The sequence below is a fragment of the Oncorhynchus keta genome, unplaced genomic scaffold (assembly GCF_023373465.1).
Source record: "Oncorhynchus keta strain PuntledgeMale-10-30-2019 unplaced genomic scaffold, Oket_V2 Un_scaffold_3567_pilon_pilon, whole genome shotgun sequence".
In the NCBI taxonomy this organism is placed as follows: domain Eukaryota; kingdom Metazoa; phylum Chordata; class Actinopteri; order Salmoniformes; family Salmonidae; genus Oncorhynchus; species Oncorhynchus keta.
In genome coordinates this window covers 525,291-539,809 of record NW_026290921.1, presented here as the reverse complement: position 1 = coordinate 539,809, position 14,519 = coordinate 525,291, and the positions used below count along the sequence as shown (strand labels likewise).

Here is a 14,519-nt window from a genome sequence, read left to right as displayed (position 1 = left end):
ATCATATCAGAGAGAAACAAAGAGAATGAGAGAAAGAGACAGACAGAGAGACAGACAGACAGAGAGCGAGAGACAGAGAGCGAGAGACAGAGAGCGAGAGCGAGAGATGAGAGAGAGAGCGAGAGATGGAGAGAGAGCACGAGAGAGCGAGAGATGGAGAGAGAGCGAGAGATGGAGAGAGAGAGCGAGAGATGGAGAGAGAGAGAGAGAGATGGAGAGAGAGAGCGAGAGATGGAGAGAGAGAGAGATGGAGAGAGAGAGAGAGAGATGGAGAGAGAGAGCGAGAGATGGAGAGAGCGAGAGCGAGAGATGGAGAGAGAGAGCGAGAGATGGAGAGAGAGAGAGAGAGCGAGAGATGGAGAGAGAGAGCGAGAGATGGAGAGAGAGAGAGAGAGAGAGAGAGAGCTGCCTGGTAGATAAGGGTAATTTTTCATTACATTTACATTCCAGGATCTACAGTACATGTGTCACATGTCATATCTATTGAGGAAGGGGACGATGGTGGGGATATGGACATTGGTGTGAAGTTGAGCCTGGATGAAAGTGGCATGTTGGAGACAGAACCTACGGACCAGGGAGCATCCCTAGCAAAGGACACATCCTCAAGAGGTACCAATCCAGATTCATCAAACCCAGACGTTGTCACGTACAAGGAACCTGAGAAACCGTCAGAACAGGAGGACTCACCACCTGTCTCTGCCCCAGGACAAGACCTCTCTCAAGCCCTGGATGGGGGGATGAAAAGCGGGTGACTTCAGATGCAGATATTGTCTCTGGAGCAGTGGAGCCCGAGGACCTAGAAGACACGGTCCTTTCGCACACAATTTTCTAGGTCATATCTGCTGATGTGACTCATCCATATATTTTTATGGCTTGTTTGTCTGGTGTCCTTCGCCTTGCAGTGACTTCAGACTGTGGATGCCGTACAGGCAGGCTCTTTATCTCCCAGATTACAAGAAAAAAGTATGGAAAATGTATACACTCATTACTGCAAGTCGCTAAATGACTAAAATGTAAATGAGGTCTACACAAGGGTGTCACAATAATGACATAAGAACAGGTGTTATTAACATTCAGGAACAACCCGTTGTTTGGGCCAGCCAATTAGTGCTAATGACTGGTGTTTCTGGGATCAGAGGGGAGGAGGAGGGAGGGTGTGGAGTGAGTTCCGACTCAGTGAGAGGGAGGAAGCTAGAACAGGAATGAGAAGACTCATCTCTTTATCACGATCTACATTTATTATGACTTCAATCATTGTGTCTTGCCATAACAGAGCTGCTACTTGGCACCGCTCAGATCTTCTGGTCAAATCAATGTGGAGGGACTTACAAATCATCCTGTGTGGTCATATCTGACACAGTTTGTATCTGACCTGTGATCCTCTGGATCCACACAGAACAGGCAGGCTGGGGACGGTCCTACCATGAGATGCCTGTTTACCCGTCCTCTCTCTAGAGGTTACAGCCGTGGAGACAGTGGTACTAAACTAGAAATAAGGCCAAAAGCAGTTTCATCTGGGCAGAGGGCAGAAGGGACATAAGATACCACAGACACATCTACAACAACAACTGTTTTGGGATTATTACATTCAACTGTCTGTGCCGCCACTTTGATGTTATTTTCTCCCTGTCACCATTGTCTTCAGCCCCTTCAGCTTTCATAATCCAGCCTTTGAAGTGAGCAGCGAGGAAACACTGTCAGCGGGCGACGCGATAGTTCCACCGCCACCGAACGGGCCAGACACACTCCGCGCTCCACACACACACACGTGAACGAGCACAAACATACGGGTGAGAACGAGTGCACGCACACATGCACTCTCTGTCCCATCTCTCTCTGCTGCTCGCTGTTTCACCCGTCTCTCTCCCCCTCCCTCCTCTCATTCTCTGTTTCACCCATCTCTCTCCCCCTCCCTCCTTTCATTCTCTGTTTCGCCCATCTCTCTCCCCCTCCCTCCTTTCATTCTCTGTTTCACCCATCTCTCTCCCCCTCCCTCCTCTCATTCTCTGTTTCACCCATCTCTCTCCCCCTCCCTCCTCTCATTCTCTGTTTCACCCATCTCTCTCCCCCTCCCTCCTTTCATTCTCTGTTTCACCCATCTCTCTCCCCCTCCCTCCTCTCATTCTCTGTTTCACCCATCTCTCTCCCCCTCCCTCCTCTCATTCTCTGTTTCACCCATCTCTCTCCCCCTCCCTCCTTTCATTCTCTGTTTCACCCATCTCTCTCCCCCTCCCTCCTCTCATTCTCTGTTTCACCCATCTCTCTCTCCCTCCCTCCTTTCATTCTCTGTTTCACCCATCTCTCTCCCCCTCCCTCCTCTCATTCTCTGATTCACCCGTCTCTCTCCCCCTCCCTCCTTTCATTCTCTGTTTCACCCATCCTCCCCTCTCATTCTCTGTTTCACCCATCTCTCTCCCCCTCCCTCCTCTCATTCTCTGTTTCACCCATCTCTCTCCCCCTCCCTCCTCTCATTCTCTGTTTCACCCATCTCTCTCCCCCTCCCTCCTCTCATTCTCTGTTTCACCCATCTCTCTCCCCTCCCCCTCCCTCCTTTCATTCTCTGTTTCACCCATCTCTCTCCCCCCCTCCTCTCATTCTCTGTTTCACCCATCTCTCTCCCCCTCCCTCCTCTCATTCTCTGTTTCACCCATCTCTCTCCCCCCTCCCTCCTCTCATTCTCTGTTTCACCCATCTCTCTCCCCCTCCTCTCATTCTCTGTTTCACCCATCTCTCTCCCCTCCCTCCTTTCATTCTCTGTTTCACCCATCTCTCTCCCCTCCCTCCTCTCATTCTCTGTTTCACCCATCTCTCTCCCCCTCCCTCCTCTCATTCTCTGTTTCACCCATCTCTCTCCCCCTCCCTCCTCTCATTCTCTGTTTCACCCATCTCTCTCCCCTCCCTCCTCTCATTCTCTGTTTCACCCATCTCTCTCCCCCTCCCTCCTCTCATTCTCTGTTTCACCCATCTCTCTCCCCCTCCCTCCTTTCATTCTCTGTTTCACCCATCTCTCTCCCCCTCCCTCCTCTCATTCTCTGTTTCACCCATCTCTCTCCCCCTCCCTCCTCTCATTCTCTGTTTCACCCATCTCTCTCCCCCTCCCTCCTTTCATTCTCTGTTTCACCCATCTCTCTCCCCCTCCCTCCTTTCATTCTCTGTTTCACCCATCTCTCTCCCCCTCCCTCCTCTCATTCTCTGTTTCACCCATCTCTCTCCCCCTCCCTCCTCTCATTCTCTGTTTCACCCATCTCTCTCCCCTCCCTCCTCTCATTCTCTGTTTCACCCATCTCTCTCCCCCCCTCCCTCCTCTTTTCACCATTCTCTGTTTCACCCATCTCTCTCCCCTCCCTCCCTCCTTTCATTCTCTGTTTCACCCATCTCTCTCCCTCCCTCCTCTCATCTCTGTTTCTCTCCCCCCCTCCCTCCTTTCATTCTCTGTTTCACCCATCTCTGTTTCTCCCCCCCCTCCCTCCTCTCATTCTCTGTTTCACCCATCTCTCTCCCCTCCCTCCTCTCATTCTCTGTTTCACCCATCTCTCTCCCCTCCCTCCTCTCATTCTCTGTTTCACCCATCTCTCTCCCCCTCCCTCCTCTCATTCTCTGTTTCACCCATCTCTCTCCCCCTCCCTCCTCTCATTCTCTGTTTCACCCATCTCTCTCCCCCTCCCTCCTCTCATTCTCTGTTTCACCCATCTCTCTCCCCTCCCTCCTCTCATTCTCTGTTTCACCCATCTCTCTCCCCCTCCCTCCTCTCATTCTCTGTTTCACCCATCTCTCTCCCCCTCCCTCCTCTCATTCTCTGTTTCGCCCATCTCTTTCATTCTCTGTTTCACCCATCTCTCTCCCCTCCCTCCTCATTCTCTGTTTCACCCATCTCTCTCCCCCTCCCTCCTCTCATTCTCTGTTTCACCCATCTCTCTCCCCCTCCCTCCTCTCATTCTCTGTTTCCCCCATCTCTCTCCCCCTCCCTCCTTTCATTCTCTGTTTCACCCATCTCTCTCCCCCTCCCTCCTCTCATTCTCTGTTTCACCCATCTCTCTCCCCCTCCCTCCTTTCATTCTCTGTTTCACCCATCTCTCTCCCCCTCCCTCCTTTCATTCTCTGTTTCACCCATCTCTCTCCCCCTCCCTCCTCTCATTCTCTGTTTCACCCATCTCTCTCCCCCTCCCTCCTTTCATTCTCTGTTTCACCCATCTCTCTCCCCCTCCCTCCTTTCATTCTCTGTTTCACCCATCTCTCTCCCCTCCCTCCTTTCATTCTCTGTTTCACCCATCTCTCTCCCCCTCCCTCCTTTCATTCTCTGTTTCCATCTCTCTCCCCCTCCCTCCTCTCATTCTCTGTTTCACCCATCTCTCTCCCCCTCCCTCCTCTCATTCTCTGTTTCACCCATCTCTCTCCCCCTCCCTCCTCTCATTCTCTGTTTCACCCATCTCTCTCCCCCTCCCTCCTTTCATTCTCTGTTTCACCCATCTCTCTCCCCCTCCCTCCTCTCATTCTCTGTTTCACCCATCTCTCTCCCCCTCCCTCCTTTCATTCTCTGTTTCACCCATCTCTCTCCCCCTCCTCTCATCCCTCCTTTCATTCTCTGTTTCACCCATCTCTCCCCCTCCCTCCTTTCATTCTCTGTTTCACCCATCTCTCTCCCCCTCCCTCCTCTCATTCTCTGTTTCACCCATCTCTCTCCCCCTCCCTCCTCTCATTCTCTGATTCACCCATCTCTCTCCCCCTCCCTCCTCTCATTCTCTGTTTCACCCATCTCTCTCCCCCTCCCTCCTCTCATTCTCTGATTCACCCATCTCTCTCCCCCTCCCTCCTTTCATTCTCTGTTTCACCCATCTCTCTCCCCCTCCCTCCTTTCATTCTCTGTTTCACCCATCTCTCTCCCCCTCCCTCCTCTCATTCTCTGTTTCACCCATCTCTCTCCCCTCCCTCCTCTCATTCTCTGATTCACCCATCTCTCTCCCCCTCCCTCCTTTCATTCTCTGTTTCACCCATCTCTCTCCCCTCCCTCCTCTCATTCTCTGTTTCACCCATCTCTCTCCCCTCCCTCCTCTCATTCTCTGTTTCACCCATCTCTCTCCCCCTCCCTCCTCTCATTCTCTGTTTCACCCATCTCTCTCCCCCTCCCTCCTTTCATTCTCTGTTTCACCCATCTCTTCTCTGTTTCCCCTCCCTCCTTTCATTCTCTGTTTCACCCATCTCTCTCCCCCCCTCCTTTAATTCTCTGATTCACCCATCTCTCTCCCCCTCCCTCCTCTCATTCTCTGATTCACCCATCTCTCTCCCCCTCCCTCCTTTCATTCTCTGTTTCACCCATCTCTCTCCCCCTCCCTCCTTTCATTCTCTGTTTCACCCATCTCTCTCCCCCTCCCTCCTCTCATTCTCTGTTTCACCCATCTCTCTCCCCCTCCCTCCTCTCATTCTCTGTTTCACCCATCTCTCTCCCCTCCCTCCTCTCATTCTCTGTTTCACCCATCTCTCTCCCCCTCCCTCCTCTCATTCTCTGATTCACCCATCTCTCTCCCCCTCCCTCCTTTCATTCTCTGTTTCACCCATCTCTCTCCCCCTCCCTCCTTTCATTCTCTGATTCACCCATCTCTCTCCCCCTCCCTCCTTTCATTCTCTGTTTCACCCATCTCTCTCCCCCTCCCTCCTCTCATTCTCTGATTCACCCATCTCTCTCCCCCTCCCTCCTTTCATTCTCTGATTCACCCATCTCTCTCCCCTCCCTCCTCTCATTCTCTGATTCACCCATCTCTCTCTCCCTCCCTCCTCTCATTCTCTGTGGTGCCTGGACTTTAATCAACAAGTCATTGGTTAATTGGAAGCCCATTAGTGGGTGGTTAGTACTGTGGGATGGTAATAATGAGGAGATAGATAATAGACAGAGCTTTGTCTGCTGCTAACACTGGAGATAGGAGACACACACACACACAGCCTGGGCTGCTGCCTCATACACAGGGAGTTTGTGTGACATATTGTGTGTGTGTGAGAGAGAGAGGTAACATGTATGTGTGCATCTGGAATGTGTCTGTCTGACCAGAGAAAGCTACAGCAGCAGAAGAATCCAGACTCCAGGGGCAGAGACTGGACCGGTCCAGACCAGCCCTGTATTACCCCACACTGTCAGTCAGCCACAGAGGTGTTCGGATCGCAACATGTGGCATTTACCACATTCTAGGTGTGGTGGTGCGGAGCCGCCGGGTGGCTTATTTAACCCGGGGCAGGCCGGCCTCCTGCTGAGCCTACCCAGAAATGAGTGCCCCTCACTGGGCTACGGGGGAGAGAGGGGACTGGGTGTCTGGAGGAAAGAGGATTTATATGGAAGTCTGCTCCTACAAACAGTGCAGAGCGCCTTTAAAAATAAACCTCCATCCCAGACACAACAGCCAATTAAACTAGAGAGAGACACACCCAGACAACTACCACAGTGTCACTGTCTGGCTACTGGAGTTTCCCGTCCCAGTTCAGATAACTGATCCTGTATAGGGGCTAGTTCAGCTGGGCAGAAGGTTGCAGGGACGTTATTTGAATGCTGCCATTTATTTGAATGGCGCAGAGGTTTATCCGATAAGGTGTTGAATACAGAAATGCTCTGCACAGAATGGACCCACTGTCCTCAAGTCCACATAAAAAACAATCATTCTATGTATTAGATCTGTAACAACTTATTGAACAAACCCCTGAAATCCACGGCAGAATATGTGCAAGGAGTGCAGAGACAGGGAATGAATGAGGAAGGAGAACAAATGGAAATAACTTGAAAGAGAGGGGTTGCTCAGCAAGATACATAAAGAGAGGGGTTGCTCAGGAAGATACATAAAGAGAGGGGTTGCTCAGGAAGATACATAAAGAGAGGGGTTGCTCAGGAAGATACATAAAGAGAGGGGTTGCTCAGGAAGATACATAAAGAGAGGGGTTGCTCAGGAAGATACATAAAGAGAGGGGTTGCTCAGGAAGATACATAAAGAGAGGGGTTGCTCAGGAAGATACATAAATAGAGGGGTTGCTCAGGAAGATACATAAAGAGAGGGGTTGCTCAGGAAGATACATAAAGAGAGGGGTTGCCCAGGAAGATACATAAAGAGAGGGGTTGCTCAGGAAGATACATAAAGAGAGGGGTTGCTCAGGAAGATACATAAAGAGAGGGGTTGCTCAGGAAGATACATAAAGAGAGGGGTTGCTCAGCAAGATACATAAAGAGAGGGGTTGCTCAGCAAGATACATAAAGAGAGGGGTTGCTCAGCAAGATACATAAAGAGAGGGGTTGCTCAGCAAGATACATAAAGAGAGGGGTTGCTCAGGAAGATACATAAAGAGAGGGTTGCTCAGGAAGATACATAAAGAGAGGGGTTGCTCAGGAAGATATATAAAGAGAGGGGTTGCTCAGGAAGATACATAAAGAGAGGGGTTGCTCAGGAAGATACATAAAGAGAGGGGTTGCTCAGGAAGATACATAAAGAGAGGGGTTGCTCAGGAAGATACATAAAGAGAGGGGTTGCTCAGGAAGATACATAAAGAGAGGGGTTGCTCAGGAAGATACATAAAGAGAGGGGTTGCTCAGCAAGATACATAAAGAGAGGGGTTGCTCAGCAAGATACATAAAGAGAGGGGTTGCTCAGCAAGATACATAAAGAGAGGGGTTGCTCAGGAAGATACATAAAGAGAGGGGTTGCTCAGGAAGATACATAAAGAGAGGGGTTGCTCAGGAAGATACATAAAGAGAGGGGTTGCTCAGCAAGATATATAAAGAGAGGGGTTGCTCAGGAAGATACATAAAGAGAGGGGTTGCTCAGCAAGATACATAAAGAGAGGGGTTGCTCAGCAAGATATATAAAGAGAGGGGTTGCTCAGCAAGATACATAAGATACATACATAGAGGGGTTGCTCAGGAAGATACATAAAGAGAGGGGTTCCTCAGGAAGATATATAAAGAGAGGGGTTGCTCAGGAAGATACATAAAGAGAGGGTTGCTCAGCAAGATACATAAAGAGAGGGGTTGCTCAGGAAGATACATAAAGAGAGGGGTGCTCAGGAAGATACATAAAGAGAGGGGTTGCTCAGCAAGATACATAAAGAGAGGGGTTGCTCAGGAAGATACATAAAGAGAGGGTTGCTCAGGAAGATACATAAAGAGAGGGGTTGCTCAGCAAGATACATAAAGAGAGGGTTGCTCAGGAAGATACATAAAGAGAGGGTTGCTCAGGAAGATACATAAAGAGAGGGGTTGCTCAGGAAGATACATAAAGAGAGGGGTTGCTCAGCAAGATACATAAAGAGAGGGGTTGCTCAGGAAGATACATAAAGAGAGGGGTTGCTCAGCAAGATACATAAAGAGAGGGGTTGCTCAGGAAGATACATAAAGAGAGGGGTTGCTCAGCAAGATACATAAAGAGAGGGGTTGCTCAGGAAGATACATAAAGAGAGGGGTTGCTCAGGAAGATACATAAAGAGAGGGGTTGCTCAGGAAGATACATAAAGAGAGGGGTTGCTCAGGAAGATACATAAAGAGAGGGGTTGCTCAGCAAGATACATAAAGAGTGCTGTAGCAGTAGCAGGCTGATTTAAAGGATTGTCTCACCCCAGACAGAGAACATACCAGACACTTAAAGAGCCTATTCGGGTGTGTGTGAGAGAGACAATGGGGGTTAGTGTGTGTGTCAGAGTATGGCGGTTAGTGTGTGTGTCAGAGTAGGGGGTTAGTAATAGGTGTGTGTGTGTGTGTGTGTGTGTGTGTGTGTGTGTGTGTGTGTGTGTGTGTGTGTGTGTGTGTGTGTGTGTGTGTGTGTGTGTGTGTGTGTGAGAGAGACTACGGGGGTTAGTGTGTGTGTGTGTGTGTGTGTGTGTGTGTCAGAGTGTGGGTGTGTGTGTGTGTGTCAGAGACTATGGGGGTTAGTGTGTGTGTCAGAGTATGGGGTTAGTGTGTGTGTGTGTCAGAGTATGGGGGTTAGTGTATGTGTGTGTGTATGGGGTTAGTGTGTGTGTGTGTCAGAGTGGGGGTTAGTGTGTGTGTGTCAGTATGGGGGTTAGAGTGTGTGTGTCAGAGTATGGGGGTTAGTGTGTGTGTGTCAGAGTATGTGTGTATGTGTGTGTCAGAGTATGGAGGTTAGAGTGTATGTGTGTGTCAAGGTATGGGGGTTAGAGTGTATGTGTGTGTCAGAGTATGGGGGTTAGAGTGCATGTGTGTGTCAGAGTATGGGGGTTAGAGTGTATGTGTGTGTCAAAGTATGGGGGTTAGAGTATGTGTGTGTGTGTCAGAGTATGGGGGTTAGAGTGTATGTGTGTGTCAGAGTATGGGGGTTAGAGTGTATGTGTGTGTCAGAGTATGGGGGTTATGTGTGTGTCAGTATGGGGGTTAGAGTGTGTGTGTCAGAGTATGGGGGTTAGAGTGTATGTGTGTGTCAAAGTATGGGGGTTAGAGTATATGTGTGTGTCAGAGTATGGGGGTTAGAGTGTATGTGTGTGTCAAAGTATGGGGGTTAGAGTATATGTGTGTGTCAGAGTATGGGGGTTAGAGTGTATGTGTGTGTCAGAGTATGGGGGTTAGAGTGTATGTGTGTGTCAGAGTATGGGGGTTAGAGTGTATGTGTGTGTCAGAGTATGGGGGTTAGAGTATATGTGTGTGTCAGAGTATGGGGGTTAGAGTGTATGTGTGTGTCAGAGTATGGGGGTTAGAGTATATGTGTGTGTCAGAGTATGGGGGTTAGAGTATATGTGTGTGTGTCAGAGTATGGGGGTTAGAGTGTATGTGTGTGTCAGAGTATGGGGGTTAGAGTATATGTGTGTGTTAGAGTATGGGGGTTAGAGTATATGTGTGTGTTAGAGTATGGGGGTTAGAGTGTATGTGTGTGTCAGAGTATGGGGGTTAGAGTATATGTGTGTGTTAGAGTATGGGGGTTAGAGTGTATGTGTGTGTCAGAGTATGGGGGTTAGAGTATATGTGTGTCAGTGTTAGAGTAGAGTATGGGGGGTTAGAGTATATGTGTGTGTTAGAGTATGGGGGTTAGAGTATATGTGTGTGTCAGTGGGGGTTAGTAAGAGTAGAGTGGGGGTTAGAGAGTATATGGGGGTGTGTCAGAGTATGGGGGTTAGAGTATATGTGTGTGTTAGAGTATGGGGGTTAGAGTGTATATGTGTGTCAGAGTATGGGGGTTAGAGTTGAAACCCATCATAAAAAATGACAAAGCACATACATTTCAACTGTGACCCCGGGTTTAAAGCCCTCTCACAAAGGAGAGGGGACGTGTGTCTAGTCTATAAAAGTATTCTGGCCAGACCGGGGAACTGAGTGTGTCTGGGCTGGGGTGTAAAGTTAACCAGCCAGTCGGCCCCTCCCTGGGACTCAGACTGGCTGGTTACTGACACTGAGGGGGGCCAGGAGAACTGAGGGCTTTAAACCAAGCAGGAGCTTCATCCTTAACCAACCACCTACACAGTGTAATGTAGTTCACAACAGTTCAATAAGGAAGGCTGGTCTGAATGCTTGTTTCACTTCATCCTGTAAGCAGAACACCATTCACTTTGTTTTCTATTCTACGGGCATAGTGGGAATGAAGACAAACATCTTCAGCATGGCGTCTTGTTTCCTCTCCTGTTTCCTGTTAGCCATGTGAGGAATGTCATTCACCTATTTACCTTTAGCCAATCAGCACGGCCCAGTAATGCACATTCCTCACGCTGACTGTTCAACCTATGGGCTCACTCTTGCAATTATCACCTTCCTCTCTCTCAACCAATGGGTGTACATCTTGGGACGGATTTATATGTCAACTTACCCATGTTCTCTCGCTTGCTGTTTTACAACAAAAGTTTTCGACAACCACTATTTAATAAAAATGCAATATTACATTGTGTCTCTGATGTTGATTCAGCTGAGCCTGTACTCTATTGAACTGTATTATATCCTAACCCAACTAACTGGTAAACACAAGAAAAGATGTCTGCCATCTTGGACATTGACAAATGTCATCCACACAATAAAGAATGTAGTAATGATCAACAGTGACAGTTTGGGAGATGGACAGATATCCAGTGGGGTTATCCTTTACCTTGAGGCTCAGTAGTGTGCACTTTGTAGTGTCTTTAACAGACTGTGGCGTGCACTACTGATGTCTACTATATAGTAGTGTCCTTTGCAGAATGTCCATGAAACTTTACCTTGTTCTTAGTGTCTGTGTGGCGGCTCATCTGCCTCCTCTCATCATCCCAGCGAGCTGTAGCCTCCTTCAACTGTCTCTCCTTCTCCTGCTGCTGCCGCAAGCCCTCCTCCTTAGCACCACACACTGACGACTGCAGCTCCGCTATCAACTATGGAGACAGGGATGACAGAGACATAGATGAGATGGGAGAGGGAGAAGGGGGTGATGGGTTGGGATGACAGGGACATAGATGAGATGGGAGAGGGAGAAGGGGGTGATGGGTTGGGATGACAGAGACATAGATGAGATGGGAGAGGGAGAAGGGGGTGATGGGTTGGGATGACAGAGACACAGATGAGATGGGAGAGGGAGAAGGGGGTGATGGGTTGGGATGACAGAGACATAGATGAGATGGGAGAGGGAGAAGGGGGTGATGGGTTGGGATGACAGAGACACAGATGAGATGGGAGAGGGAGAAGGGGGTGATGGGTTGGGATGACAGAGACACAGATGAGATGGGAGAGGGAGAAGGGGGTGATGGGTTGGGATGACAGAGACACAGATGAGATGGGAGAGGGAGAAGGGGGTGATGGGTTGGGATGAGAGAGACACAGATTAGATGGGAGAGGGAGAAGGGGGTGATGGGTTGGGATGACAGAGACATAGATGAGATGGGAGAGGGAGAAGGGGGTGATGGGTTGGGATGACAGAGACACAGATGAGATGGGAGAGGGAGAAGGGGGTGATGGGTTGGGATGACAGAGACATAGATGAGATGGGAGAGGGAGAAGGGGGTGATGGGTTGGGATGACAGAGACACAGATTAGATGGGAGAGGGAGAAGGGGGTGATGGGTTGGGATGACAGAGACACAGATTAGATGGGAGAGGGAGAAGGGGGTGATGGGTTGGGATGAGAGAGACACAGATTAGATGGGAGAGGGAGAAGGGGGTGATGGGTTGGGATGACAGAGACATAGATGAGATGGGAGAGGGAGAAGGGGGTGATGGGTTGGGATGAGAGAGACACAGATGAGATGGGAGAGGGAGAAGGGGGTGATGGGTTGGGATGACAGAGACATAGATGAGATGGGAGAGGGAGAAGGGGGTGATGGGTTGGGATGAGAGAGACACAGATTAGATGGGAGAGGGAGAAGGGGGTGATGGGTTGGGATGACAGAGACATAGATGAGATGGGAGAGGGAGAAGGGGGTGATGGGTTGGGATGACAGAGACACAGATGAGATGGGAGAGGGAGAAGGGGGTGATGGGTTGGGATGAGAGAGACACAGATTAGATGGGAAAGGGAGAAGGGGGTGATGGGTTGGGATGACAGAGACACAGATGAGATGGGAGAGGGAGAAGGGGGTGATGGGTTGGGATGAGAGAGACACAGATTAGATGGGAGAGGGAGAAGGGGGTGATGGGTTGGGATGACAGAGACACAGATTAGATGGGAGAGGGAGAAGGGGGTGATGGGTTGGGATGACAGAGACACAGATGAGATGGGAGAGGGAGAAGGGGGTGATGGGTTGGGATGAGAGAGACACAGATTAGATGGGAGAGGGAGAAGGGGGTGATGGGTTGGGATGACAGAGACACAGATTAGATGGGAGAGGGAGAAGGGGGTGATGGGTTGGGATGACAGAGACACAGATTAGATGGGAGAGGGAGAAGGGGGTGATGGGTTGGGATGACAGAGACACAGATGAGATGGGAGAGGGAGAAGGGGGTGATGGGTTGGGATGAGAGAGACACAGATTAGATGGGAGAGGGAGAAGGGGGTGATGGGTTGGGATGAGAGAGACACAGATTAGATGGGAGAGGGAGAAGGGGGTGATGGGTTGGGATGACAGAGACACAGATTAGATGGGAGAGGGAGAAGGGGGTGATGGGTTGGGATGACAGAGACACAGATGAGATGGGAGAGGGAGAAGGGGGTGATGGGTTGGGATGACAGAGACATAGATGAGATGGGAGAGGGAGAAGGGGGTGATGGGTTGGGATGACAGAGACATAGATGAGATGGGAGAGGGAGAAGGGGGTGATGGGTTGGGATGACAGAGACACAGATGAGATGGGAGAGGGAGAAGGGGGTGATGGGTTGGGATGACAGAGACACAGATTGGATAGGAGAGGGAGAAGGGGGTGATGGGTTGGGATGAGAGAGACACAGATTAGATGGGAGAGGGAGAAGGGGGTGATGGGTTGGGATGAGAGAGACACAGATTAGATGGGAGAGGGAGAAGGGGGTGATGGGTTGGGATGAGAGAGACACAGATTAGATGGGAGAGGGAGAAGGGGGTGATGGGTTGGGATGAGAGAGACACAGATTAGATGGGAGAGGGAGAAGGGGGTGATGGGTTGGGATGACAGAGACACAGATTGGATGGGAGAGGGAGAAGGGGGTGATGGGTTGGGATGAGAGAGACACAGATTAGATGGGAGAGGGAGAAGGGGGTGATGGGTTGGGATGAGAGAGACACAGATTAGATGGGAGAGGGAGAAGGGGGTGATGGGTTGGGATGAGAGAGACACAGATTGGATGGGAGAGGGAGAAGGGGGTGATGGGTTGGGATGGGAGAGGGAGAAGGGGGTGATGGGTTGGGATGAGAGAGACACAGATTGGATGGGAGAGGGAGAAGGGGGTGATGGGTAGGGATGAGAGAGGGAGAAGGGGGTGATGGGTTGGGATGAGAGAGACACAGATTAGATGGGAGAGGGAGAAGGGGTGATGGGTTGGGATGAGAGAGACACAGATTAGATGGGAGAGGGAGAAGGGGGTGATGGGTTGGGATGAGAGAGACACAGATTAGATGGGAGAGGGAGAAGGGGGTGATGGGTTGGGATGACAGAGACACAGATTAGATGGGAGAGGGAGAAGGGGGTGATGGGTTGGGATGAGAGAGACACAGATTGGATGGGAGAGGGAGAAGGGGGTGATGGGTTGGGATGAGAGAGACACAGATTGGATGGGAGAGGGAGAAGGGGGTGATGGGTTGGGATGACAGAGACACAGATTAGATGGGAGAGGGAGAAGGGGGTGATGGGTTGGGATGAGAGAGACACAGATGAGATTTGAGAGGGAGAAGGGGGTGATGGGTTGGGATGAGAGAGGGAGAAGGGGGTGATGGGTTGGGATGAGAGAGGGAGAAGGGGGTGATGGGTTGGGATGAGAGAGGGAGAAGGGGGTGATGGGTTGGGATGGGAGAGGGAGAAGGGGGTGATGGGTTGGGATGAGAGAGGGAGAAGGGGGTGATGGGTAGGGATGAGAGAGGGAGAAGGGGGTGATGGGTTGGGATGAGAGAGGGAGAAGGGGGTGATGGGTTGGGATGAGAGAGGGAGAAGGGGGTGATGGGTTGGGATGAGAGAGTGAGAGACAAATT

At 50.4% G+C, this 14,519-nt stretch overlaps 1 protein-coding gene across 11 annotated transcripts in view; it reads right to left on the bottom strand.

Annotated features, from left to right (window-relative positions):
- cep112 (centrosomal protein 112) overlaps positions 1-14,519 on the bottom strand; it is a 315,718-nt gene that overhangs the window by 33,742 nt on the left and 267,457 nt on the right. For all 11 annotated transcript variants that reach the window (XM_052516010.1, XM_052516014.1, XM_052516012.1 and 8 more), the window contains one exon: positions 11,155-11,304. In XM_052516010.1, the coding sequence (XP_052371970.1) occupies positions 11,155-11,304 (150 nt within the window). The remainder of the gene's footprint in view (positions 1-11,154; positions 11,305-14,519) is intronic.